Source organism: Epinephelus lanceolatus, chromosome 6, assembly GCF_041903045.1.
Source record: "Epinephelus lanceolatus isolate andai-2023 chromosome 6, ASM4190304v1, whole genome shotgun sequence".
Lineage (NCBI taxonomy): Eukaryota > Metazoa > Chordata > Actinopteri > Perciformes > Serranidae > Epinephelus > Epinephelus lanceolatus.
The window spans coordinates 42478274-42504657 of NC_135739.1; the positions used below are offsets into that span (position 1 = coordinate 42478274).

At 42.7% G+C, this 26384-nt stretch overlaps 1 protein-coding gene across 5 annotated transcripts in view; it reads right to left on the reverse strand.

Annotated features, from left to right (window-relative positions):
* LOC117253947 (epidermal growth factor receptor substrate 15-like 1) overlaps positions 1-26384 on the reverse strand; it is a 151902-nt gene that overhangs the window by 72642 nt on the left and 52876 nt on the right. For all 5 annotated transcript variants that reach the window (XM_078169073.1, XM_078169075.1, XM_033621854.2 and 2 more), the window contains exons 7-13: positions 24699-24824; positions 24345-24404; positions 18265-18507; positions 14062-14219; positions 12396-12552; positions 7264-7326; positions 6052-6137 (exon numbers count right to left, since the gene is read on the reverse strand). In XM_078169073.1, coding sequence (XP_078025199.1) covers positions 6052-6137; positions 7264-7326; positions 12396-12552; positions 14062-14219; positions 18265-18507; positions 24345-24404; positions 24699-24824 — 893 coding nt within the window. The remainder of the gene's footprint in view (positions 1-6051; positions 6138-7263; positions 7327-12395; positions 12553-14061; positions 14220-18264; positions 18508-24344; positions 24405-24698; positions 24825-26384) is intronic.

Below are 26384 nucleotides of genomic sequence, written 5' to 3' on the forward strand. Positions count from 1 at the left end.
TAAATCAGTGTAATTGCAAAGGGCTATAATAATAACAATGTGTATCTTCTTATAAGATTTGTGCGTAGATTGGTGGAAATAAACTTAAAGTGTGCAACACTGAGAGTTCCACAAAGCAAAAAAATACTGATTCTTTATGGTCCGTGAACAAGATGTTATGTTCTGCTAGCATGTTGATGAAATGGTACTGTTTGAGTCCATACATTTTTTCTGTGGGTTTAGCCTAGTGTTCTTTAAAATACACAGCATTTGATTCTATCTGAGGACAATACTGTGTTGTGCTGTAGAGCAGCACAATATTTATCTTGGTATGACTCTATGCAAGTGTCATTAACTACTAACTATCCTCTGCACGTACATAAAGGATGGAATTTAGTAGTCAGACTCCTTCAACGATAGGTCTATAATTTTTTAAGTTTGTCTAAAAACAACAGTCAGATGCCAAAATGTAAATTGAAGCAGGGTTTGCTCCTTTAATGTAAGTGATGGGGGACAAAATCCATAGTCTTCCTTCAGTGTAAAAATGCATTCCACTGCTACTCTGAAGTGAATGAGGCTGCAGCAGTTTGTGTAAAGGCTCATTTATATTCCCCTTGTGTACAAAAACAGATAAGTCCACTTCAAAAATTGTAAACGTCACTGCCTTCATACTTTCAAGTATCTTTTACGATGGCATAGATACAGCCACTAGATTGCACTAGAGGGCAGAGTCAAAAGTTTCACACAACAACAAACGAGGGGATGGTGTTCTGTGTGGCCATTATATAGATCCTGACATGTGGACAGAGAATTCTTTTAACTATATCACCAATTCATTCCGTTCCGCCATTATTTAAATTTCTCCCGTGGTCGAATCTCGCTACACTGCCTCCAACATCTCTGGTGGTGCAGCTCCATTTTGCCTGTATCCGTTAGCTTTTAAAAAACGTGCACAAATACAAACCAAATGAATGCAGAGTGCAGACAGAAGGCTCCATATGTCTCTGTATCTAACAAACATAAATGAGCTCTTAGATGTATCAAGTGGGTATCTTTCAAAAGTAGTCTTTTTACTACAAATATCCCTCTTTCCTTTCCTTGTTTAGCTGCAGTGGACAGATAGTAACACAAAAAGGAACTTAAGTATTAAAAAGATGGAAACTTTGGAGGATATTCACATGATTAGTCTCAGTGATTCCCCTACCATTATATTAGTGGGTAGTTCATTTTATTTAATTTTATTTTCTATATGGCGCCAGATCACAACAGAGGCGCACACACACAGGTGAGCACACTCCCACCCTCAGACAGAGAGCGTGCGTCAGAAAATATGTTGCGTCAACCAACCAACCAACCTGAAAAGCAGACAAAAATATATGCGTTTTTTAAGAAGGTGAAGAAGAAATGTTTTCATGTTTAGTACAATGTACAGTTCAAATAATTGCTCAGTTGTCATTAAAAGAAACATATGAACACCATGATTCCTTTAAGTGTTTGTAACCCCCCCCCCCCCGTAAACCTAGGGAAAACACTGAGTCTAATACCCTTTTTCCCACAAAAAATTGGCACGTGTATGCAGGTGTTTTTCAACACAAGAAACCCCACAAAAAAAATAGGCAATATATTCCTTTACTGTTGCCAGTAGACCAGAGTTCTGAAGTACACCAACAAGTCTTTCTGTTTTTTTTGGTATTTTTCCCTAGTGTGTCCACAGATTTAGATGGCGCCTTTTTATTCCAATGTAATTACTTGCCTGACACTTACAGCAAAATAAGCTTCTAGCTTCCGGGTTTACATGCAGTATGCTTCCCATTAAATATGCACAGTAGTGTTTCTCCCACTGGCCCCGCCTGCAAGTTCCCGCTCAGCTCGTAGACTTAAAAATGGTAAATGGTAAATGGACCTGCACTTGTATAGTGCCTTTCTAGTCATCTGACCACTCAAAGCACTTTTTACACTATGAGTCACACGCACCCATTCACACACACATTCACACAGGCTCCCATACAAGATGCCAACTGCTGCTCAGTTTTTTAATACACTTACACACCGATGGAACAGCCATCAGGAGCAATTTGGGGTTCAGTATCTTGCTCAAGGATACTTTGACATGGACACTGGAGGTGCTGGCTGATCTTCCAATTGGTGGACAACCCGCACTACCTCTGAGCCACAGCCACCCCAATGTGATGACATCACAGATTTTAAAATCACTTTTCTTGGCTCAAGTAAAGTTTAACAAATATAAAACCTCCATGGATCAAATTTTTTATTGAAAGAGTCATAACTGACCTTGTTTGCAGCTTGAGGAATCCTTTCTACAGTTTATTTTGGTGGTCTATGGGGAAAATACTTTTTGGGCTGCTTATTGCAATATCACGAATGGCCACTGGGGAAAATTGGAAACAGGCTGAGCTGTGTTCCTGGGGACCTGGGTGTGTCACATTGAACCTCATGGATGGGCCGGAAAACAATTTAGTAAACAGTAGAAAGCAGCATGTAGGCCAGTGAAAATGTTACGGCAGTTGCTTCTTTTTCTATGTCTTATTTCTTCAGTTTCTCTCTCTCCAACTAAATTTGATCAATGTTCGAGCACTGCTTAGACAGAGACCAACAGTATTTTGTGGCAGCCTGTCTTTGCATCGCACTGGCAAATGGGCTAGAATCGGGGCTTTCACATAGTTGTTGTATTGAAGTTGATGGGAGCTGAAGCCAATAAACACTCCTGACTACTGCAGAGTCATTTGACCCCGGAGTGCAAGCTGAATGTAACCTTTCCCATTTAAATAAAATAGCCAAATGTAAGCAGGTGTTAGTGGGTTTTTGTGCAGTGGGAAATGGGCTTAACACATATTGCTGAAGCCTCATATTAGCTTTAGATAAACTTTTTTGTTTTTATACTGAACAAAGACTGTAGATGTTTCTCCCCTTCACTTGCATTAAAAGTGTTTTGGGAACTGCTCTCTTCAGTGCCTGTATGAAAAGAAGGAATGACTACCACAAGCAAAATCTGCTTCACTGTTTACATGGGCACCTGGACATTGTTTGAAGACATGACTTCAAAAATTGCGAACCTATTCTTTACCACACTCTGCATCTTGACCGCAGTCATGAAGGTGATAAAACAATCAAATGTGAGTATATGTGACGTCAACTCATAAACCAAGAAAAGAAGGAGGCAGAATCACTGCTTACTGTCTGTGTGTCATAGTAGATTAGACAGAATGCCAGTCCATGGATGTTCAGTAGCTGTTGTGTTTACCTGAGAGTATTCCACTGGGTAAAGGCAAGAGTGCTGACGCAGCATGGAGAATAAGTGGTGAACAAACAAAAATTTGATAAAATACACACATCAAAAGAAGTGTGGGTGGTTGGCTGGATGGATGGATGGATGGGTGGATGGATGCATGGATGGATGGATGGATGGAAGGAAGGAAGGAAGGAGGAAGAAAACAGTTGATTGAGATGAAGCCAAGATGAGAAATAAAGCTCATCCATGTTTGATAGTGCATGTTTCCTTTTTACGTGTGCATTTTATCAGAAAAACAATTGGACCATAGGAATATAGTATAAACAGAGCTAAGGGTATTACGGGGTTAGCTGTGGGCTGCAGGTAACTTTAGCTGCTGTATGGGACAATTCACATAAATTTATCCACTAATCGATCAGTCTGAAGACACTGAGGGTCTCTGTTGGCTAAGGGCCGTCTTGACACAACTGGGAAATTCTTGGTTAATAAGGCCATCTCAGGGCTTATGCTGAAACATTGCTAAATCTAGCTCAAAAGCTTGGTTGGTTTGATTTCTTCATAAAAAATTAAGGAGGATCAACTATACAGCATTTAAGATGCTAAGTTGGCACTGAAGAAGTAATACAATTAATAAAGCAATTCATGATTAAGGATAGGTTTTTAACATTAAAGAGTTTTGGCATTATTGCAGTCTTTGGACGTTATGATCTTAAAAATGTGATGGCGCATCTTTTGCGGTGTATGCTGAAAATGATAAATGATTTTATACTGAGGTTAAGTCTAACATGTCTTCTTCACGTCTTTTATTGTCAGAAAACCAGCTTAGAGGTGCAATGTCAAGTTCTATTACAACAAAATTAAATAAAGTACTGTTATAAGAAAGTTAAATAAAACAATTAAATAAATCAAAGCAGAACCACTGCTGCTTTTTTTTTAAGCACCCGGCTCATATCAGGTGGAAGTGTTGATATTTTTGCTGTGAACCTGAAGCTATCAGTCAACAGTTAGGTGTTAGCAGTTAGTAGCAGGGATGTCACGATACCAAAAATTCAGTCGTCGGTGCCGATACCAGTAAAATTACACGATTCTCGATACCAAAGTCGATACCATGGTAAAAAAAAAAAAAAATCCTAAGATCCCATGTACTTAAACAAGAAATACTTTATTAAAATATATGCATATAAAATAACATTTCTATCAACAGATTGATATTACTTATGTTTTTTCTTTTTCTCTTTTCGTCTTTACCTATTTTTCGTTGTAAAAAAACATTGATCAACATCCACAATAAACTATTTAAATATTTACTATTTAAATCATGCTGACAGCATTTGAGCCAACCACAAGAATGTGTGAAATTTTGTTGGTTTCATTTACTGTTTGTCCTGTCCCAGTGCAAACGTCCATGGTCTAGTTGTGGAAAAATCAAACATCCCAGTACAATAAATCAAACGCACCCCAACCACTGTGTTTCGGAGGTAGACGTACATGCGCAGTCACGCACTGCTGAGAGTGAAATCCCTGGTCGTTACCTCACACGCAGCTTGTTCAAGCTGTTCTCTGTGTTGTTGAAATTGAACAAAATAACATGGAACATATCTGCTTATTATGCTACTGATTTTAATTGCGATATTTTTTGATGAACTGAATGACATTTAATGGAGTGTTGCACGTCTCGAAGGCTGGGCTCATAGGAGACCACCGGACTCTCTCCCAGGGGAGGGGCTGGGAGAGAGAGGGAGATGTCCAGGCAAGGCTCAGTCCAGCATGGACCAAAACCCAGCACGGACGGTTCAGAAGCAATTCGGAACGAGTTAAAAGCAATTAATAAACAGACAAAGTGGTGTTTAAAAATGCATATATTGCTAGCAGATCTATTTTCTGGCCTAAAGTGCAGCCGTGACTGGTTCTGAATGTGGGCTTTAGCAGGCAGCCGCTCTCTCCTCTTCCTGGTACTGCGTAGTTCCGCCACTGAATCTTTTAATGGTACACAGTACCGGACTGTACCAGCTTACTTTCACCCTTGGTAGGTATGCCATGTGTAGTTCTACCTCCCCGTCACCCCCTCACTCTGAATGTAGGCATGGACTGTAACACTATATGGCGTACACTGCCCCCATCAATTCCGGAAGAGTCATAGCATCGATTCTTACGCGGTATCAGTTCTTCCGTTTTTTCAAAAAAATGAGTATTGCCAGGGTTTTTTCATCATGGAATTGAAAGGTATCGCGAGTATCGGTTCTCATGACATTACTAGTTAGTTGCAAGGTAAACTGTTACCACGGTGCCTTTAATCATGAGTATCTATTTACTGTGGGCTAAAAACAATCTAACAGCTTTTCAGTTCATATATTATTAGTCTTTGCAAGTCGCACCAATGTCACAAAACGACATTAAATAGCCCTGCAGATACAAAAACACACGCCTCGCCTGCTCATACCATCATTAAACTCATTAAGTTCAACTGTGACCGCGGCCCCATTAAACATGATGATTTATTCACTGTAAGCTGAAAACAAACTAACAGCTCTCCACTTCATAACAATTTGCAAGATGCTCTGGTCCTCTGCAGATACAAAAACACACGCTTTGCCTGCTCAAACACTATCGCTCAGGAAAAGTGGTCTGGATGGACAGAGGAGTGTGTGTCTCGTTTGTGAGTCTTTCTTTTTGTGTGTGTGTGACTAAGAGAGGGACAGAGCCACTGGAGAGAGCGAGAGAACTGACACGCCAAAGTGGGTTTTATGCTGGTGGCCTTGAAAAAATGGCGTGACCATTTATACTCAATGTTTGGGATATAGTTACTTTAAATTGTTTGTTACCTCTGCAACTGGGCTATCTCCTGGCTGATGTCATCCAACTCCTTGATGCCAGTGAACTCCCCAGAACCTACTGAACTAGAGCTGTCCTGTAGAGGAAGACACAGACAGACAGAGAGGGACAAGACAAAAAAGACGAGGTTGGCAAAGTAACTGAATTTTTTGAAGAAGTAAAGTGAGATAATGAAATGGTGCCAAGTGAGCCACAGCAGACCAGGCCAAAGGCGGGAGAAGGGGGAAAAGAGAGGATAGGAGAGAAACCAATGCTCAATAAGAGGAGCAGCAAAGTGGCTCAATCAGTAGGTGGGGGCTGGGATCACCAACATGTGGGGGAGCGTTATCACCATTGACAAACTGCCAATGACAGGAAAGATTCAGGATTTTTGTAGTTGTATGGCTAATATTCAGCCCCCCTGAGAACATTTAAAGTTATCATAAAGGTGGTTTTCAGAAGTTCCAGTATCTTGTCCACTAGAATTTGCTGGTGATGCTAGTCCAAGAGTGTGGAGACATTTCTTGAAAAAACAAAACAAACAAACAAGAAAAATATTCACAATCTTATCCTTTATTCACCAGGAGCACTATGCCACTTATCTGAGGTACACAGGATGCTCTTGATTTAATTGATTGAACTTTTATTCATGCCAGAGCCGCAATCGACTGTTATTATACAACTGCAGCCACTTTATAAAAATACCATTTTTAAAAGAACCCTGTTTGCCAACTAAAGCAATCTTGAATCTTCCCTTGATCAACAGGCAGCTGACAGGGTGAGACAGTGTCACTGCACTTTACTGAATGGAGAGAAGAGTTTTGCGAATGCTTTCCAGCAATCAGCCTGAACGGCCGCCCACCAAAAGCATTTCTAGGTTAATACACCGTAGGTCTATGTTACCTACCCACAACTTCAACATTATAGCCTGAGAGAGGAGGAAGAAAGGGAAGGTTGATACATCAGCAGTAAAGAGTTAGGGTAAGAGAAAAGAACAGTGGACAGTAAATATCTTCTGATACAACTGATTTACCCCTCCTTCAATTTACATTTTACATGTCTATGTGGGTTACAGTTCACGTTGTCTTTCAGCTAATAAGCTGACTTTGCAGATAGAGAATTTGGTAAAGATCAACAAACAGTATGTCTAGCAGACAAATCCATACACCTTTATGCCTAAATATGCAAAGGGCAGGAGAAATATGAGAGAAGTACTGACTCACCCGTCTCATCTCTGACAGAGCAGCCATCTCTGATCCCACTGGGGTCATATATCCTGACATACTCTGCAGCCAAAGACAAATACTTAGTTACAAACAGTTACAACACATCCTGTGTCAAAAAAGACAGCATTCTGAAATGTCATCAGTACTAAGCAAGTTCCTTGCTCATTTTTTTTGTGTCATCTAATATTAATTAGTACTATTCCTGCTGTGAAAATAAAAGGTAAACAATACTATAAATTACCAGCTAATTTATAGGAACAAACAAGGAAAAAGTTAAAATAATATTTCTATGAATCCTTGGATGATAACTAAAGAAATTTAGCATCTTGTTGTCTTCATGCAGCTTCCTTCATTTAAGATATCAAATTTCACAGAAAATACACAAATCCAGAATTTCCAGCTGTGATTTATTGTAAAGCTGGAATACATTGTCTGCCATAATAACTACCATCCCAAAAAGATGAATACACTTTATAAAATAAAACATTATCCCTGGGAAGAAGAGCAGTGGTGCTATCTATGCAGCAAAGGACAGCTGAGTGTGGCTTTGATTTAAACCCAGTTCAGGCAAATGATTTGTGACATGACAACAGCATTTCATAACATTGCAGAGAGAAGTTGCAGCACTGTGTACTGGCTGATCTGAGCTCAACTCAAGCCAGCTGATGATGTCAACTGCAGCTCAGCTGGTCAAATCGCTGGCGGCTGGTTTTAGAACGTAAAGTATTTCACCTGTTTCTACAGCCAGCCAGCTTGTAATGAAGTCCACTGGTCAAGTCAAAATGACCACAAACAGTGTGTTCACTTGCTGCAGCAGGTGCTCCGTCCCTGCCGAGTTTCCATAAAGTAAAATTACATCAGATTTGACATTGTCATAATCAAGGTCATTCTGAAGAGGCGTCCACTGAATATTTAAGCAAAGCTATTAAGAAATTTTTGATGACGAGTCAAACCTAAGCAAATTATATTGGTTATAATGTAAAATGAGCTAACTTTCACCTTATTTCTTCCAAAACTGTACAGTGAAATAACATTCCCTCGCTCTACTCCGAGTCCCTCCTGGATGTCCGAGCTCCTCACCCTATCCCTAAGGCTGAGCCCAGCCACCCTGTGGAGGAAACTCATTTCGGCCGCTTGTACTCGCGATCTCATTTTTTCGGTCACTACCCAGAGCTCGTGACCATAGGTGAGGGTTGGAATGTAGATCGACCGGTAAATCGAGAGCTTCGCTTTTTGGCTAAGCTCCCTCTTCACCGCAACGGACCGGTTAAGTGCCTGCATCACTGCTGACGCCGCCCCAATCCGCCTGTCAATCTCCTGCTCCATCCTACCCTCACTCATGAACAAGATCCCGAGATACTTAAACTCCTCCACCTGAGGAAGGACCTCCCCCCCGACCTGGAGTGGGCAATCCACTCTTTTCCGGCTGAGGACCATGGCCTCAGACTTGGAGGTGCTGATTCTCACCCCAGCCGCTTCACACTCGGCTGCGAACCGTCCCAGCAAGAGCTGGAGGTCACTGTTCGATGGAGCTAGGAGGACCACGTCATCCGCAAAAAGCAGGGACGAGATCCTCCTGTCACCGAACCTGACACCCTCCACCACTCGGCTGCGCCTAGAAATTCTGTACATAAAAGTTATGAACAGAACCGGTGACAAAGGGCAGCCCTGGCGGAGTCCAACCCTCACCAGGAACAGGTCCGACTTACCGGCCACGCGAACCAGACTCATGCTCCTTCGGTACAGGGACTGGATGGCCCTTAGCAAGGGGCCACCAACCCCATACTCCCGGAGCACCCCCCACAGGATGCCCCTGGGGACACGGTCATAAGCCTTCTCCAAATCCACAAAACACATGTGGACAGGTTGGGCAAACTCCCATGCCCCCTCCAGCACCCTGGCGAGGGTAAAGAGCTGGTCCACGGTTCCGCGTCCGGGACGAAAACCACATTGCTCCTCCTCAATCTGAGGTTCAACTATCGACCGGACCCTCTTCTCCTGCACCCTGGAGTAGACCTTACCGGGTAGGCTGAGGAGTGTGATCCCCCTGTAGTTGGAACACACCCTCTGGTCCCCTTTCTTGAAAATGGGGACCACCACCCCGGTCTGCCACTCCAGAGGCACTGCCCCCGATGTCCACGCAATGTTGCAGAGGCGTGTCAGCCAGGACAGCCCTACAACATCCAGAGCCTTGAGATATCCAGGATGAATCTCATCCACCCCTGGGGCTCCGCCGCCTCGGAGTTGTTTCACTACCTCGGCAACTTCTGTCCCAGAAATTGGACGACTCACCCTCGAGACCCCCCTCTCTGTTTCCTCACTGGAATACGTGTTGGTGGGATTGAGGAGCTCCTCAAAGTATTCCTTCCACCGCCCGACAATGTCCCCAGTTGACGTCAGCAGCTCCCCGCCCCCACTGTAAACAGTGTGAGCAAGTTGCCGCCTTCCCCCCCTGAGGCGCCGGACGGTTTGTCAGAACCTCTTTGGAGCCGATCGATAGTCTTCCTCCATGGCCTCACCGAACTCCTCCCACGCCCGAGTTTTTGCCTCCACGACTGCCGCCGCTGCACTCCACTTGGCCCGCCGGTACCCATCAGCTGCTTCCGGAGACCCACAGGCCAACCATGCCCTGTAGGCCTCCTTCTTCAGCCTGACGGCTTACCGCCGCGACTGGCCCCAGGGGCCTTGCGGCCACAGTTCGCAACCGCCGCCTCGACAATGGCAGAGTGGAACAAGGCCCATTCGGACTCAATGTCCCCCTCTGCCCTCGGGACGCGGTCGAAGCTCTCCCGGAGGTGGGAGTTGAAGATCATCTGGACAGGGTCTTCTGCCAGGTGCTCCCAGCAGACCCTCACTATTCGTTTGGGCCTGCCAGGTCTGCGCGGCGTCTTCCCCCGCCATCTGATCCAACTCACCACCAGGTGGTGATCAGTTGACAGCTCTGCTCCTCTCTTCACCCGAGTGTCCAGAACATATGGCCGCAGGTCAAATGATACGACTACAAAGTCAATCATTGACCTGTGACCTAGGCTGTCCTGGTGCCACGTGCACCGATGGACATCCTTATGTTTGAACATGGTGTTAGTTATGGCCAAACTGCGACCCGCAAATAAGTCCAATAACTGAACACCACTCGGGTTCAGATCGGGCAGGCCGTTCCTCCCAATCACGCCCCTCCAGGTCCCACTGTCATTGCCCACGTGAGCGTTGAAGTCCCCCAGCAGAACAATGGAGTCCCCAGTCGGGGCACTGTCCAGCACCCGTCCCAGGGACTCAAAAAAGGGCGGGTACTCTGAACTGTTGTTCAGCGCATAAGTGCAGACAACAGTCAGGACCCGTTCCCCCGACCCGAAGGCGCAGGGAAGCAACCCTTTCGTCTACCGGGGTAAACCCCAACGTACAGGCAGAGAGTCTGGGGGCTATCAGAAAGCCCACCCCGGCCCTCCGCCTCTCACCCGGAGCAACTCCAGGGAAGGAGAGAGTCCAACCCCTCTCAAGGACCTGGGTTCCAGAGCCGGAACTATGTGTCGAGGTGAGGCCGACTATATCTAACCGGTAGCGCTCAACCTCTTCCACAAGCTCCGGCTCCTTCCCCGCCCTCCGGCTCCTTCCCTGCCATCCCAAGAACCAACTTCTGTAGCCGAGGATCGGACCGCCAAGGCCCCCGCCTTGGTCTGCTGCCCAATCCACATAGCACCGAACCCTTCTGGATCCCTCTGCGGGTGGTGGGCCTGCAGGGGGATGAGCCCATGTAGCCAGTTTGGGCTGGGCCCAGCCGGACCCCATGGGCGAAGGCCCGGCCACCAGGCGCTTGCCCACGGGCCCCAACCCCAGGCCTGGCTCCAGGGCAGGGCCCCGGTAACCCTCCGGGCTGGGTACACGAATCCTTGTTTTTATCCATCATGAAGGGTCTTTTGTAGCCTGACGTGCACCTCCCAAAAAATGTAACTACACGTCGAGGCGACGCAGACCCAGCGCAGACCGAGAGGGCTGTCATTGGTTTGCTTGGTAGCAATGCATTTCCGGTTCCGTATTTCCAGATTGCGCCATCCCCGCCATCTTTAAACATCTTCTGTTGCAATGTAGATGTTGCAGTATTAACATACTTTCTTACACATCCAACAACTCCAGCTCCAGCAAGATTCTCTCTCTCTCGGTCGCCATTGTTCACTGTGACCGGAAAAGCCGGAAGCTAAACAAAGAATCAACTAGAGACGACGATAACCATTCAGGAAAGGAATGCAGCCCCCTACCACTCTGGCGGTGAATTGCACCGCGAAGAAATGGAGTGACGGAGAAGTTCAAAGGGTTCATGACGGCGTCACGGCAACGACGTAGGTACGTCGGTAGGTACGCCGCAGGACCATAAATCAGGCTTTAGAATCTATCTGTGCTGGTGGGGTGGGGGTAGGGCTGGGCACCGTGAGGATATTATATCGTTATCAAGATGTAAGAATATAAATCGTGATATAGCATAGAAATATTGGGACATAATTTTAAGAACAAATCGCCCAACCCTAGCAGCACTGAAGGACCATCTCTGTGAGACGCTATCTGCCCGGTTTGCACAAGCTAACACAGCACAACGTAATCTAATCACTACTCGTCATATTTTGTCACTTGGGCAGAAGCCCCACAGCACCAATTAACATCCAACACTGAGCTGCTCATCTCACACTGACACTGAAACAGCTTGACTCTGTCGTTTAACCCAATAACTGTTGGGTATCGTTAGATTTGTGATGCTAACAGTTAGCTCTGTCACTGTGTGTGACTCTGTCCAGGCACAGAACTCTAGTGGCATTATAAACAGTGAGGAGAGAGAGAGAGAGAGAAAGAGAAAGAGAAAGAGAGACAGAGAGAGAGAGAGAAGAACATGGCAACATCACAATATCCTGGAGGGGCTGATCCATAACACTTTACAATTTACACACACACTCACACATGGATCGCAGTGAGTTATCATACAAGGTACTGGACTGACCATCAGGAGCAATTTGGGATTAAGGACGCTGAGGATGTGGGGATCAAACCACCAACACTAACATTAGCGGGCGACCTGCACTACCTCCTAAGCCCCATGAAATACATTAACTCACAGATATACAGTTTGTGAGTGTGGGACTCACTGGTACAGGAGTGCCTCTCTCTGACGGGGGAATCATTTCAGGAGTCAGGGCCTGTGGAGGGTCGATTCCCTTGCTGACTTTCTGCTGGATGAGATACATGGCGAGGGCAAATTGCTCCCTGGTCAGCTTGCCTATCTGCCTTGTGTCTGCCAGAGCCCTGCAGGGAAGAGCAGACATTCAACAGAGACACATTTCCTTTATTCCATTATACTGAGCAGAATGACCAGACTGACATGGCATCACAAAAATTAAAAGAAAAAGAAGAAGACACATACACACACACACACACACACACAGTCAGTATCTGGTGTGACCACCATTTGCCTCACGCAGTGCAACACATCTCCTTCGCATAGAGTTGATCAGGTTGTTGATTGTGGCCTGTGGAATGTTGGTCCACTCCTCTTCAATGGCTGTGTGAAGTTGCTGGATATTGGCAGGAACTGGAACACACTGTCGTATACGCTGATCCAGAGCATCCCAAACATGCTCAATGGGTGACATGTCCGGTGAGTATGCTGGCCATGCAAGAACTGGGATGTTTTCAGCTTCCAGGAATTGTGTATAGATCCTTGCAACATGGGATGGGGCCATGCATTATCATGCTGCAACATGAGGTGATGGTCGTGGATGAATGGCACAACAATAAGCCTCAGGATCTCGTCACGGTATCTCTGTGCATTCAAAATGCCATCAATAAAATGCACCTGTGTTTGTTGTCCATAACATACGCCTGCCCATACCATAACCCCACGGCCACCATGGGCCACTTGATCTACAACGTTGACATCACTAACACAGATTTAGACAGATTTGTGAACAATATTTGTAAGAAATGGTCTTTTGTGTATACAGAAAATGTTTAGATCTTTGAGTTTAGCTCATGAAAAATGGGAGCAAAAACAAAAGTGTTGCATTTATATTTTTGTTCAGTGTATATACAGTAAATACTGGTAAAGCTAATGGTACCACTTTCTAATAAGTCAACCTTCTCTACAGTAGAAATATGTAAATACTTTTGAAACTGGTGCTACAGAACCAGAGACAACAGAGAAAAAAGATGCCTTGACTCAAGAGGGAGAAAATATACAAGGATGCATTGTGCAGCACCAGACCAATAAATGCTTCCGCTGGTGGGTGATGTAATGCAAACACGTCTGTTTGAAACAATGGCAGCTGGTTGGCAAGAAACATGTTTCAGCCTCCATTTTCACTGTGCATGTAACAGTATGGCACCCACTTCTTGTTCTCAAACTCTTGCAATCACAGGGTATCTGGGCACTGGTTAGATAATGGGAGGTTTACCACAGTTTATGTACACATACTTACCATCATTATTTTGATACAAAACTGGTTGAAAAGTGAAAAATCTATTTATTAACTGCACTAATAGATTACTAATGTTAAGAACAGCATGATCACCAAACACAAAGGAATTTTTTCTCAGCCTGGTGAGTACAAATGTGTTTTAATTATTGGTTTATAACTGATCTTCAATTTATTACGCATTAATAAAGCCATTAGTTACAACTTAAGAACTTAAAATTAAGACCGACTTTCTTATTGATTGTTACCAAGCCAATAATAAGCCTAGCCAAGAAATAAAACATATCATATATTAACTGTGAAGCATGAAACATGAGTGAAAGACTGTCTGAGCACCTACCATATATGGGCGAGGACATTCTGAGTAAGTCCAGACTGCATGAAGATCTCCTTTACTTCATGTCCACTGACAAAACCGTCCAGATCAGCATCAGTCTTCAGGAAGATGTCGTCATAGCGACTGCGGTCTGACACTGAGACCACCCAGTTCACTGAATGCTGAGATAGAGGTAAAGGAGATGCATATGTTATAAAACCTCAGAGTAATTAACCTTACTAAAAGTCCTAGAGAGCTTCCACTCTTTAAGAAATCATTTTTCAGGACATGTTTAACAAATGTAAGATTGTAATTTTTTACTCTGGAAGTCAATAAGGCTTGGGGAATGCTACTGTAAAAATCCCTAACTAATTTCCCCATTCAATGTCTTTTTGTAACAATAAGCGTTAATCAGTAAAACTAAGTAATCAAGTATAACATTGGCAAAGGACGTTAAGCTCAGGAATGTTGGATTTATTTTATTTATTTATTTTTTTGTGCAAAATTTCAATATAAAAAAGCAGATCTTTTGGCAATGAACTTGTTTGGGGGGAAATACACATGAAACAGCCATACTAAGTTTTATGGCATGTTTTGAATTGAAGTATGCCCATTTAATTGAATTCTAACCATGCACTGCATTCAGCAGCACACTCCTCCATCACACGTACATATACTTTGCCACCATCCAATTTAAAATGAATTTACTAAATTACAACCCTCTGCATCCTAAGTGCATTCTCCCATCACATGTGCTGTCACGTTACTGCCAACACTACTGCACTGTGTAAGCCAAAGCACTACATGCATGTTAACCAGCAGTAGCCTAAGGTAAAGTACACAGTTTATAACTAACAGTCACAACTAACAGTTTTTAACTATCTGAAACACTCCACTTCAGCTTAAGTACCATAAGAGATGCTTATCAGTTCTATAGCCTGTTGTGACCTGTTGCCTTTTGGGAAAGTGTTTGTTAAGTGTTCGTACAGTGTAATACACAAGTGTCTGAAAAGTCCTTTATTTTAGTTTACCAAAGTAGCCAGTGGTCCGATCCCTCAGTCTTTGACACTTGCACCATTGTCTGTACAAAATAAATGAAATGTATCCTTTTGCATCTGGGTTTTTTTCTGCCATACAGAATTGTACAGTTACACCCCTATTCAGTACAACCCTGATTCTAAAAAGTTGGGGCTCTGTGTTGAACATAAATAGAAACAGAATGCAATGATTTGCAAATCTTTTTTGACCTGTATTCAACTGAATACAGTACAAAGACAAGGTTTGTCATGTTCAAACTGATACACTTTGTTATTTTTTTGTAAATATAAACTCATACTGAAGTTGATGCCTTCAACATGTTTATAAAAAGTTGGGACAGGGGCATGTTTACCACTGTGTGACATCATCATTTCTTTTAACAACACTCAGTAAATGTTTGGGAACTGAGGACACTAGCTGTTGAAGTTTTGAAAGTGAAATTCTTTCCCATTATTGCTTGATATATGACTTCAGTTGCTCAACAGTCAGGGGTCTCTGTTGTCATATTTTGTGCATCAAAATGTGCAACACATTTTCAATAGGAGACAAGACTGGACTGCAGGCAGGGCAGTCCAGTACCTGCATTCTTTTACTACAAAGACACCCTGTTGGATCAGTTAACAAATCAAAAATTTTGCTTAGGCCCACTTGACATGCTGCTATGACCTATTCAAGTGTTATCTGTTATTTATGTGACAACACCTGAACGCAACACCCCGCCGAGTGTGTATACAGTGCCGTGTTGCGGGTTCGAGCCGGGCTGAGTTATAATTGTCTTGGACTCGGTCGGGTTCAGTCAGGAAAATGCGTCCCGAGCCACGCTCTAGTTTGCTCACTTGTGTCTGTGTGTGTGTGCATGTGTCTGTGTGTGTGCATCTGTGCAGAACTCTGCCGTGCGCGATACAGAGAGCAGAGGAGAATTGTAAACACGCGACCATGTAGAGACAGAAATGACATGCCATTTCATAAAAGCAGAAGGTATAGACCTGTTCGATAGGAAAGGTAACCTTAAATGACTTCTGTTGTTATCTGGCGCTATATAGAAAATAAAATTTAATAAAACTAACGTGACCTTCGGGGGTGGGGGGGGGGGCAATGTAATGGTAGGGGAAACACTGAGTCAATTTGCTTATGACCAATTGAGCCTTTCAAGGATGTCATAAGCCATAATGATACTATCACCTGTTACCAATTAACCTGTTTACCTGTGGAATGTTCCAGGTGTTTTTTCTCAGTCTTCTGTTGTTCCTGTCCCAACTTCTTTGGAATGTGTTGCAGGCATCAAATTCAGAACGAGTGTATATTTTTTAAAAGAAAATAAAGTTCATCAGTTTGAACATGAAATATCTTTTCTCTGTATTGTATTCAATTAAATGTAGGTCAAAAAAGATTTGCAAATCATTGCATATTTTTATCCCAACTTTTTAGCAATCAGGGTTGTATATAAGCATTGATATCACTACAGAAACATTCGATTAAGTTGTTGAGAGAAAAGTTCAAATTAAGATGAATGACACTCAGCACATGGGCAAGTGTTAATGGACTTTGACAACACATCAGGTGTTATATTGGTTATTTTAACTTAACATCTAATCACTAATCAATGATAATTTAGTGAATAACCAGCTGTGGTCATGTTTGTGTGATCTCTGCATGCTGCTGTGTGTACTCATCAAAGATGGTTTTTGAGGGCAGAACCCTCCATGTTGTCATACCACTGTAATTGTTTCTGTAATTCCAACAACTACCAATGTACCAACAGAGGGGTACTTCTTCTCTCTAACAGATTGTGTCAGTTCAGGAGTTGCTTTCTCACAGTTAATATTTCATTCGTATCACATCAATAATTGTACTTTATAATAATCATAACTGGTGAACCATTATTTTAATCAAGTAACTCGTAGAGAAATAAGGTGGATCAGATTTAGTAGGCTACCGCTGTTATTTCTATGTGTCAGATACAGATGGGAGACAAATTAAAGGAAAATCCTGAATAAGAGAGTGGAGAAGCATATTAATGCCATATGATGACATATGACATAAACAAAATCCTATGGCCTTTACATTCACCAGATCTCAACCCAGTTTCACACTAAGGGTATAACAGCTCTGAAACATGACCGAAGCTGTGCCTGTGACACAAACTTCAGCGGTCTGCATGTTGTGGTTCCATCTTCCCTGTCATGGTCTTCTTATGGAGGAATGGTCTTCATTTCTCCAATAGAGTTTCAATGACTTGTAAAGGCACACTGACTGACTGCTGTTCTGGAGGCTCGTGGTGGCCTGACTAATGTGTCTAAGACACTTCATGTTGGTTTTTCCTTTAAAATAACTTTTACTCACATTTGCTGAAGCTGTCACTATATCCAAACAGCAGGACATGAGACAGATAAGTCTGTGAAAAATAATAATTTTCCTTTGTCTCCTCACAGTACCTTTAATGGCATTTGCAAGAATCTCCTGCATGCGAATGAAAACAACCAATTGGAGCCGAGGAATTTGTAATACAGCTGTCAATCACTGCCCATGAACTGCAGTCAAGCTGTCAAATTAGGATGCACTGATCAAATATGAATCAAGATTCTGTTACTGCATTGCCTATTTCTCACCTCGAAAGTTAGAAACAAATTTTTCTGTACTGTTTAGCTGTAAAATGAGAACATTTGTTACCCAGTAGCCATGTTGAAACAGATGAACCAAAACGAAGCACTGCCCACTTGCTAGAGCAAACATTATCATTTTTAGACTCCATTAGAAGTACTTCGCAGAGCCTGAGGAAAATGTTTTTTTTCACAGACTATTTGTTTCATGCACTACTGTGTGGATATATTGGCAGTTCCGGTGTATTTTGTATTTTTTTTTTGGGGGGGGGGGGGGGGGGGGTTTGCCTTTAATGGACAGGACAGTGTAGTGTGAAGGGGGGAGAGACAGAGACGGAACGACACACAGCAGGGGGCTGCAGGCTGGAACCAAACCTGCGGCCGCTGCAGCAAGGACAATGCTTTTGAACATGGGGTGCTTGCTCTATCCACGTAGCCATCGATCATTACATAAAATATCTAATATATTTCATATTGTGTCAAGTCATTAAAACACAGTTTTGGATCCAGCCTAATTTCTAGTTATGGATAATTGTGTGATTACTGATTAAGGTGTATGTACTATGTGTGTACAGTAGTGTATTATTACCTGTCCAGACTTGAGTGTGTGTTTGGGTGACAGGCTACCAGTGCTGTTGAGTGAGTTCATGCTGCCGTGGGACGGTGTTGAGCGTAGTGAGTCTTTTGGTGGTGGAGGGCTTGCAGGTAGCCCTGGCGCAGAGCTGGCCACTGAGCCTAGACTCTTCTTCCTCTTAGACGGAGGAACGAGGGCAGAGGGGAGGAGCGCAGGAACAGGCTCCTTCTCCAGGGCCCGGTACACCAGGTGCATAGCCTAGGGGAACACATCCTGCTGTTAATTCATACTTAGTGGCTGCAAATAAATCTTCTAGAAAACTAATGATGTCCCAAACCAAGTGCTAATACTGATTATATGCCTTGTGACTGATATATCACACTTAGTGGCCACTTTGTTAGGTACACTTGTACACCAACTCGTTAAAATAAATATCTAATCAACACATGCTCAAGAGGTTCAGTTGTTCAGCTCAAACATCAGAATGGGGAAGAAATACGTGACTTTAACCACTGAATGACTAATGGTGCCAAACAGGGTGGTTTGAGTATCTCAGAAACTGCCAACCTCCAAAGAGTTTACAGGGAAGAGTGAGAAAAACAAAACAAAAAAAACTTTCAGTGAGCAGAAGTTCTGTGTTAATGACAGAGGTCAGAGGAGAATGGTCAAATGACGCATCTTCGATTACAGTGGTTCCTCTCAAAACTGGTGGAAGTCTCCAAGGAGCCTGAACCAAACCAGTTGAAGAACCAGAGCTGAAGAAGAACCAGAGCTATCAATCTACGAGAAGGCTGTGAGGGGAATGATCCTGTCAACTTTTTGTCAACTGGTTACTGGCCACCCTGGGACCGAGACACTTCACGGAGCCACTGATAATCGAGCGGGCACACCATGCTCTGGCACCCCATCCACCCGATGACCAGAGGCCGAGACCTGTTTTGATTCACCTACTCAAGTACCAGGACGAGGACAGAATCCTTCGCATTGCCTCACAGCTATCCAGGGAAAAGGGTCCCATCACCTATGAAGGCAAACCAGTAATGTTTTTTCCCGACCTGAGCGCCACCTTAATGAAGCGGAAGAAGGAATACGATCAAGTCAAAAGGGAACTCAGATCAAGGAAAATCCCTTTTGCATTGCTCCATCCTGCAACACTGAGGATTACGCTCCCCGACAGGAAGAGGAGACTATTCAAAGCACCCAAGGAAGCAGCAACGTTCCTGCGTGAGTCCTCAAGTGACTGACAGATCGGATGAAAACCAGAGAACTAGCCACAGTCTGTAAGACTACCACACACCAGTTTAATACTGTCGTCAGTCCTGATATGTTGAAGACACTCTGAATAATTTAAGCTACGGCAGTAGGTTAAGATTTACATTTATTTGCATTTAACTGAGATTGATTGCAGACTAAACCGACTGAGTTAAAGCTAGTGCAATCTCCTTTTTTCTTTGAAATGGGTGTAATTAGCATTTGTTTATTTTTCCCACTCAAAACGGATAATTGCAATCACCAGTCTATGTTTTCAGATAGAGCCCTGGACAGCCACTATGTTGACATGTTTAGTATGTTAGGTGCAAAGTGCACATCCCAGTTTGATAGGGTAAATGGTGCTGAAAGTTCAGTGTTCAAGAGCAGGCACTTAGGTGGGGGGGTGGGAACGTCCTTTTTCTTTTTCCGTTTTGTTTCTTCGTAGTTTTGTATATGGTCAGTGCTTTAGTTTTTTCTACTTGGTTGTTTGGAACACATCTATCACATGAATGGGGTCATATCTTTGTAAAAACATTTGCTGTTGATGCACAGAATAGTGAAATTTGTGAGCTTTAATGTAAATGGATTAAATGGACCGGTCAAACGGAAGAGGGTCCTAACACATTTTTAAAAAACTGCAAATAGATATTGCCTTTATACAAGAAACCTACCTGACACTGCTGGAGCTTAAGAAATTGAGGAGGGACTGGGTTGGACAGGTAATATCATCATCCTTTAACTCTAAAGCCAGGGGAGTGGTTGTCTTAATAAATAAGAACACCTCTGTGACAACTGGAGAAACCATTGTTGATACATTGGGGAGATATGTTTTAGTGAATTGTCAGATTTATTCAGAACCCTGGACCCTCTTAAATTTATACACACCCAATTATGATAATGATTTATTTATTCAAGACATATTCTTGAAGGTTTCAGGAGGACAGCAAAATATTCTCACAGGGGGTGACTTTAATTTTTGCCCGGATCCTCTCCTAGATAAGTCAACTCTGTCGGTTTCCAGAACTAAAGCCACCATAATCATCATAGACTTCAGGAAAGAATTAAACTTAACAGATGTGTGGAGACAAATGCACCCTCAAACGCGGGATTACTCCTTTTATTCTGGTCGCCACAACTCCTTTACTCGGATTGATCTTTTTCTATTGTCAATACAGTTGGTTCACAGAATGGTAGAATCTGAGTACTTATCTAGAACACTGTCAGATCACCTCTGACCCTTTCCATTTCTATGCCAGAAAAAGCTACTTATTTGTATAGATGGCATCTCAACCCTACCCTCCTTCAAAAACCAGACTTCTGCAAATTCATAAGAGATCAAATTAAGTTGTTCTGTGAGACTAACTGTGCCTCCTCTCCCAATAGTTTTATATTATGGGACACACTTAAAGCCTTTTTAAGGGGACAAATAATATCTTATACTAAAGGTATTTAAAAGAAATACATGGCAGAAATAGAATACATACATTTTGAAACTGGAAAAGGAGTTTCAACAATCAAAATCTAAGGAAGTATACCAGTTGTTAGTAAATAAAAAGCTCAAATACAATACATTACATACTTATAAAATTGAAAGAAAATATTTTAAGAACCAAACAAAGATACTACGAATTGGAAGAGAAGGCACACAAAATCCTATCTTGGCAACTAAGAAAAGAAGAAAGCTCTGGAACAATTAATTCAATTCAAACTGAAACAGGCTCTGTATCATATAAGCCAACAGAAATCAATGATACATTCAAACAGTACTATTCACACTTATATACATCAGAACCACCAGAAAACCTGAGTAAGACTGCTGAGTTTTTGTCCATGGTTGAACTGACCAAACTTGGCCGAGAAGACCAAAATAGTCTTGATCTGCCCTTTACACAAAAAGAAATTGAGAAGGCCCTGAGCTCATTACAAGCAAATAAATCGCCAGGAGAGGATGGGTTCCCTCCCGAATTTTAAAGGGAATTTAAGGATTTACTCCTCCCGCTTCTAATGGACGTCATTAACTTAGCCTCTAAGACTCAAACACTTCCCGAATCATTCTCTACTGCCATAATTACTGTGATTTATAAAAAAAAAAATAGAGACCCATTAAAATGCTCTTCATATCAGCCAATTTCATTGTTAAATACAGATTACAAATTGATCTCCAAGGCCCTGGCTAACAGATTTGGCCAATACCTACCACAACTAATAAACTCAGACCAGTGTGGTTTTATTTCAAAGCACTCCTCAGCTAACAGCTTATGTAGGCTCTTCAATATTATTCATTTAACAAAATCTGAGGAGCCGGGTGGCACGGTGGTGTGGTGGTTAGCACTCTCGCCTCACAGCAAGAGGGTTGCCGGTTCGATCCCGGGTGTGGGAGCCCTTCTGTGCGGAGTTTGCATGTTCTCCCCGTGTCAGTGTGGGTTCTCTCTGGGCACTCCAGCTTCCTCCCACAGTCCAAAGACATGCAGACTGGGGACTAGGTTAATTGATAACTCTAAATTGTCCATAGGTGTGAATGTGAGCGTGAATGGTTGTTTGTCTCTATGTGTCAGCCCTGCGATAGTCTGGTGTACCCTGCCTCTCGCCTGATGTCAGCTGGGATAGGCTCCAGCCCCCCCGCGACCCTCAAGAGGATGAAGTGGTTAGACGATGAATGAATGAATGAATGAAATGGAGCCTAGTATAGCTGTTGCGTTGGATGCCGAAAAGGCCGTTTTTATTTAAAGTGCTGGCCCATCATTTATTAATTGGGTTAAAACTCTCTACCATAAACCCCGGGCAAAAATTAGCACCGATGGACAGATTTAATCTACACTCCCTTTAAGTAGATCGAGTCGACAGGGATGTTCTTTGTCTCCAGCACTTTTCGTCTTAGCAATTGAGCCTTTAGCTGAAGCAATTAGACAGGATCCTGGCATAAAGGGCTTTCAGGTGGGCCCGTCAGTTCATAAAATTAATCTCCTGGTGGATGATGTTATTTTGTATTTAAAAGACCCTGACAATTCCCTTTCCAAATTACAAACTATATTAAATACCTATGGTAGTATTTCAGGTTATAAAGTGAACTTGGATAAAAGTGAAATTATTCCACTGACAAACTTTGATCATTCTGAACTCCAGCATGCTAGCTTTAGATGGCCTTCGAATGGTATAAAATATCTTGGAATAATTGTCGACAACAACCTTAAAAACCTGTACAAATTGAATTACCTCCCATTGCTCTGTAAGATTGAAGATGATTTACATAGGTGGATGGGCCTGCCTCTCACTTTGATCGGCAGAGTTAATTGTATTAAAATGAATGTACAACCAAGACTACACTATTTGTTTCAATCCCTATCCATTTCAATACCACAATCCTTCTTTAAAACTCTCAACAAATATGTAAGACAATTCATATGGAACTGTAAAGCACCCCGGACATCAATAGGAAAGTTAACATGGGACTATGGATCAGGAGGACTTAGATTTCCCAGTTTAAAAACTATTACTTGGCAGCTCAAAATTAGCTTTATCTAATCCTTTTTTGAGGGCAGTGATACCCCCTCTTGGATGCAATGAATGATGTTGAGAGACTGGTTCATAAGGGGGATGTTTATAAATTAATTTCTAAAATGTACTGCCTCTTGCTGAATGAAGGCCCAAAACCAGGTCTGCATAAATCCAGAACGAAATGGGAATCAGATCTTAATATTACAATTGACGAACAACTTTGGACAGATCTATGTCAGAACAGCCTATCAGCCGCTATTAACACCCGATATAGATTGATTAATTATAATATTCTGCACCAATTATACATTACCCCAGAAAAATTACATTCATTTAAATCTAACCTATCAGAAATGTGCTTCAGATGTACTATTGAAGTTGGTTCCTTTTTGCACTGGACCTGGCTGTGTACAAAAGTTAGGCCTTTCTGGTCATCTGCTCCACTTTAACCAGGATCACAGGAGCTAACATTCCACTGGACCCTGAACTTTGTCTATGGGGGAATTTTCGAAGTATCCGTGGTTCTCTAAATAATGCGCAACGTAAGTTCATGGAAATTGCTCTTTGTGTGGCAAAGAAGTGCATTGCAGTATCCTGGAAATCTGATTTCCCTATCCCTATATTGATCTATATGTTTATATAAGTATAAAAAAATACAGGGTCTATAGAAGCTAGGCAAGAACTAGCACTCAGTGACCACTCATTGGAACAGGCTAGCGGGTGCCCAGGTGTGCGTCATTGAAGAGGCCCCACCTTCAATTCCAGCAAATCATGCACAAAGGATCACTGCCAACAGTTCTCTGGCTGGATTTGATGACATAGCCTCCTTGAAATTTAGCCGTTTAAGGAACCTTTGTCTAGCAAATTGCAATTCCTGCTGATACAGGTGCATTGCAGGGTCAGAATTTGATGTATATGACATAACTCTATGAATCCATCCTGCCTTCTGTCAATGGTTCAGACTGCTTTGGTGGTGGTGTAATGGTGTGGGGAATATTTACTTACTCCATCAACATAGAAATTAGTTCAGTTTACTCCAATGGCCTCCACAATCACCTGATGATAACACAACAGAACACCTTTGGGATGTGGATTGTGCAGCTGACAAATCCACAGCAACTGTGTGATGCCATTATACAACATGGAGCAGAATCTCCAGGAATGTTTCAAGAACCTTGTTGAATCCATGCCACAAACAATTTGGGCTCTTCTGGGGCCAAAGGATCCTACCCAGTATTGGAATGTTGTACCGGATAAAGTGGCAACTGAGTGTTTATTTTTTCCACAATTATGTCGGACTATTGTTAATCAAACCTACATACGGTAGTAATGAAGAAGATAATACTCACGACTGCAAACTCATCTTTGTCCAGATGGCCATCTTTATCGATGTCACTCAGGTCCCAAACCTAACAGCAAGAAATAAACAAGATAAGGCTTTACAGTTTAATTTCAGGAGTGACTAACAATCACAGATTTTATTTCATTACCATAAATCCATTTTAGAAAAAGCATGAACATTCTCTGACAATTCACTGCTAAATATAAAAGTTCTACCAGCCATAATGACATTCTTGCTACTTCGTATTTGGGGGCAAAGAAAATATATTTAAATTCTTGCTTGAGTACTTCAATCTTCAATTTTTGGAACCAACAAGCCTAATTTAAGACCTTATTGAAGAAACTAAAATTGATGTCATTACCTTCCCAAGGACATCCAGAGGTAGCTTGGAGTTGATTAGGACTGGTTTTACCTTCTCCCCTGACAGCAGGCCATTGACTGGAGCCAAACTCTCAAAGATCCCATCAAATTTACTCTTCTCCTCGGGCTACAAAGGAAAACACACACTTGTAATGTAAAAAGCCTGATCTGTAAATGCTAGACTGACTGAACCTGATTCTGACTTCTGACTTAATGAAAGAGGTTCAGCTTATTCATACACTGTATGGTTTACTAAACTGTAATATTAGAGCTGAACAATAAAGCGTTTTAGAAGCAGATGCCAATACTGATATTTGAGAATTATAAATATTTTATGTAGTGAGTGGGACATTTTACGAAATAAAATTATCAGTGCTTTCTGGCAGACTAATATTCATATACAGTACAGGCCAAAAGTTTGGACACACCTTCTCATTCAATGCGTTTTCTTTATTTTCATGACTATTTACATTGTAGATTCTCACTGAAGGCATCAAAACTATGAATGAACACATGTGGAGTTATGTACTTTACAAAAAAAGGTAAAATAACTGAAAACATGTTTTATATTCTAGTTTCTTCAAAATAGCCACCCTTTGCTCTGATTACTGCTTTGCACACTCTTGGCATTCAAGAGGTAGTCACCTGAAATGGTTTTCCAACAGTCTTGAAGGAGTTCCCAGAGGTGTTTAGCACTTGTTGGCCCCCTTGCCTTCACTCTGCGGTCCAGCTCACCCCAAACCATCTCGATTGGGTTCAGGTCCGGTGACTGTGGAGGCCAGGTCATCTGCCGCAGCACTCCATCACTCTCCTTCTTGGTCAAATAGCCCTTACACAGCCTGGAGGTGTGTTTGGGGTCATTGTCCTGTTGAAAAATAAATGATCGTCCAACTAAACGCAAACCGGATGGGATGGCATGTCGCTGCAGGATGCTGTGGTAGCCATGCTGGTTCAGTGTGCCTTCAATTTTGAATAAATCCCCAACAGTGTCACCAGCAAAACACCCCCACACCATCACACCTCCTCCTCCATGCTTCACAGTGGGAACCAGGCATGTGGAATCCATCCGTTCACCTTTTCTGCGTCTCACAAAGACACAGCGGTTGGAACCAAAGATCTCAAATTTGGACTCATCAGACCAAAGCACAGATTTCCACTGGTCTAATGTCCATTCCTTGTGTTTCTTGGCCCAAACAAATCTCTTCTGCTTGTTGCCTCTCCTTAGCAGTGGTTTCCTAGCAGCTATTTGACCATGAACGCCTGATTGGCGCAGTCTCCTCTTAACAGTTGTTCTAGAGATGGGTCTGCTGCTAGAACTCTGTGTGGCATTCATCTGGTCTCTGATCTGAGCTGCTGTTAACTTGCCATTTCTGAGGCTGGTGACTCGGATGAACTTATCCTCAGAAGCAGAGGTGACTCTTGGTCTTGCTTTCCTGGGTCGGTCCTCATGTGTGCCAGTTTCGTTGTAGCGCTTGATGGTTTTTGTGACTCCACTTGGGGACACATTTAAAGTTTTTGCAATTTTCCGGACTGACTGACCTTCATTTCTTAAAGTAATGATGGCCACTCGTTTTTCTTTAGTTAGCTGATTGGTTCTTGCCATAATATGAATTTTAACAGTTGTCCAATAGGGCTGTCGGCTGTGTATTAACCTGACTTCTGCACAACACCACTGATGGTCCCAACC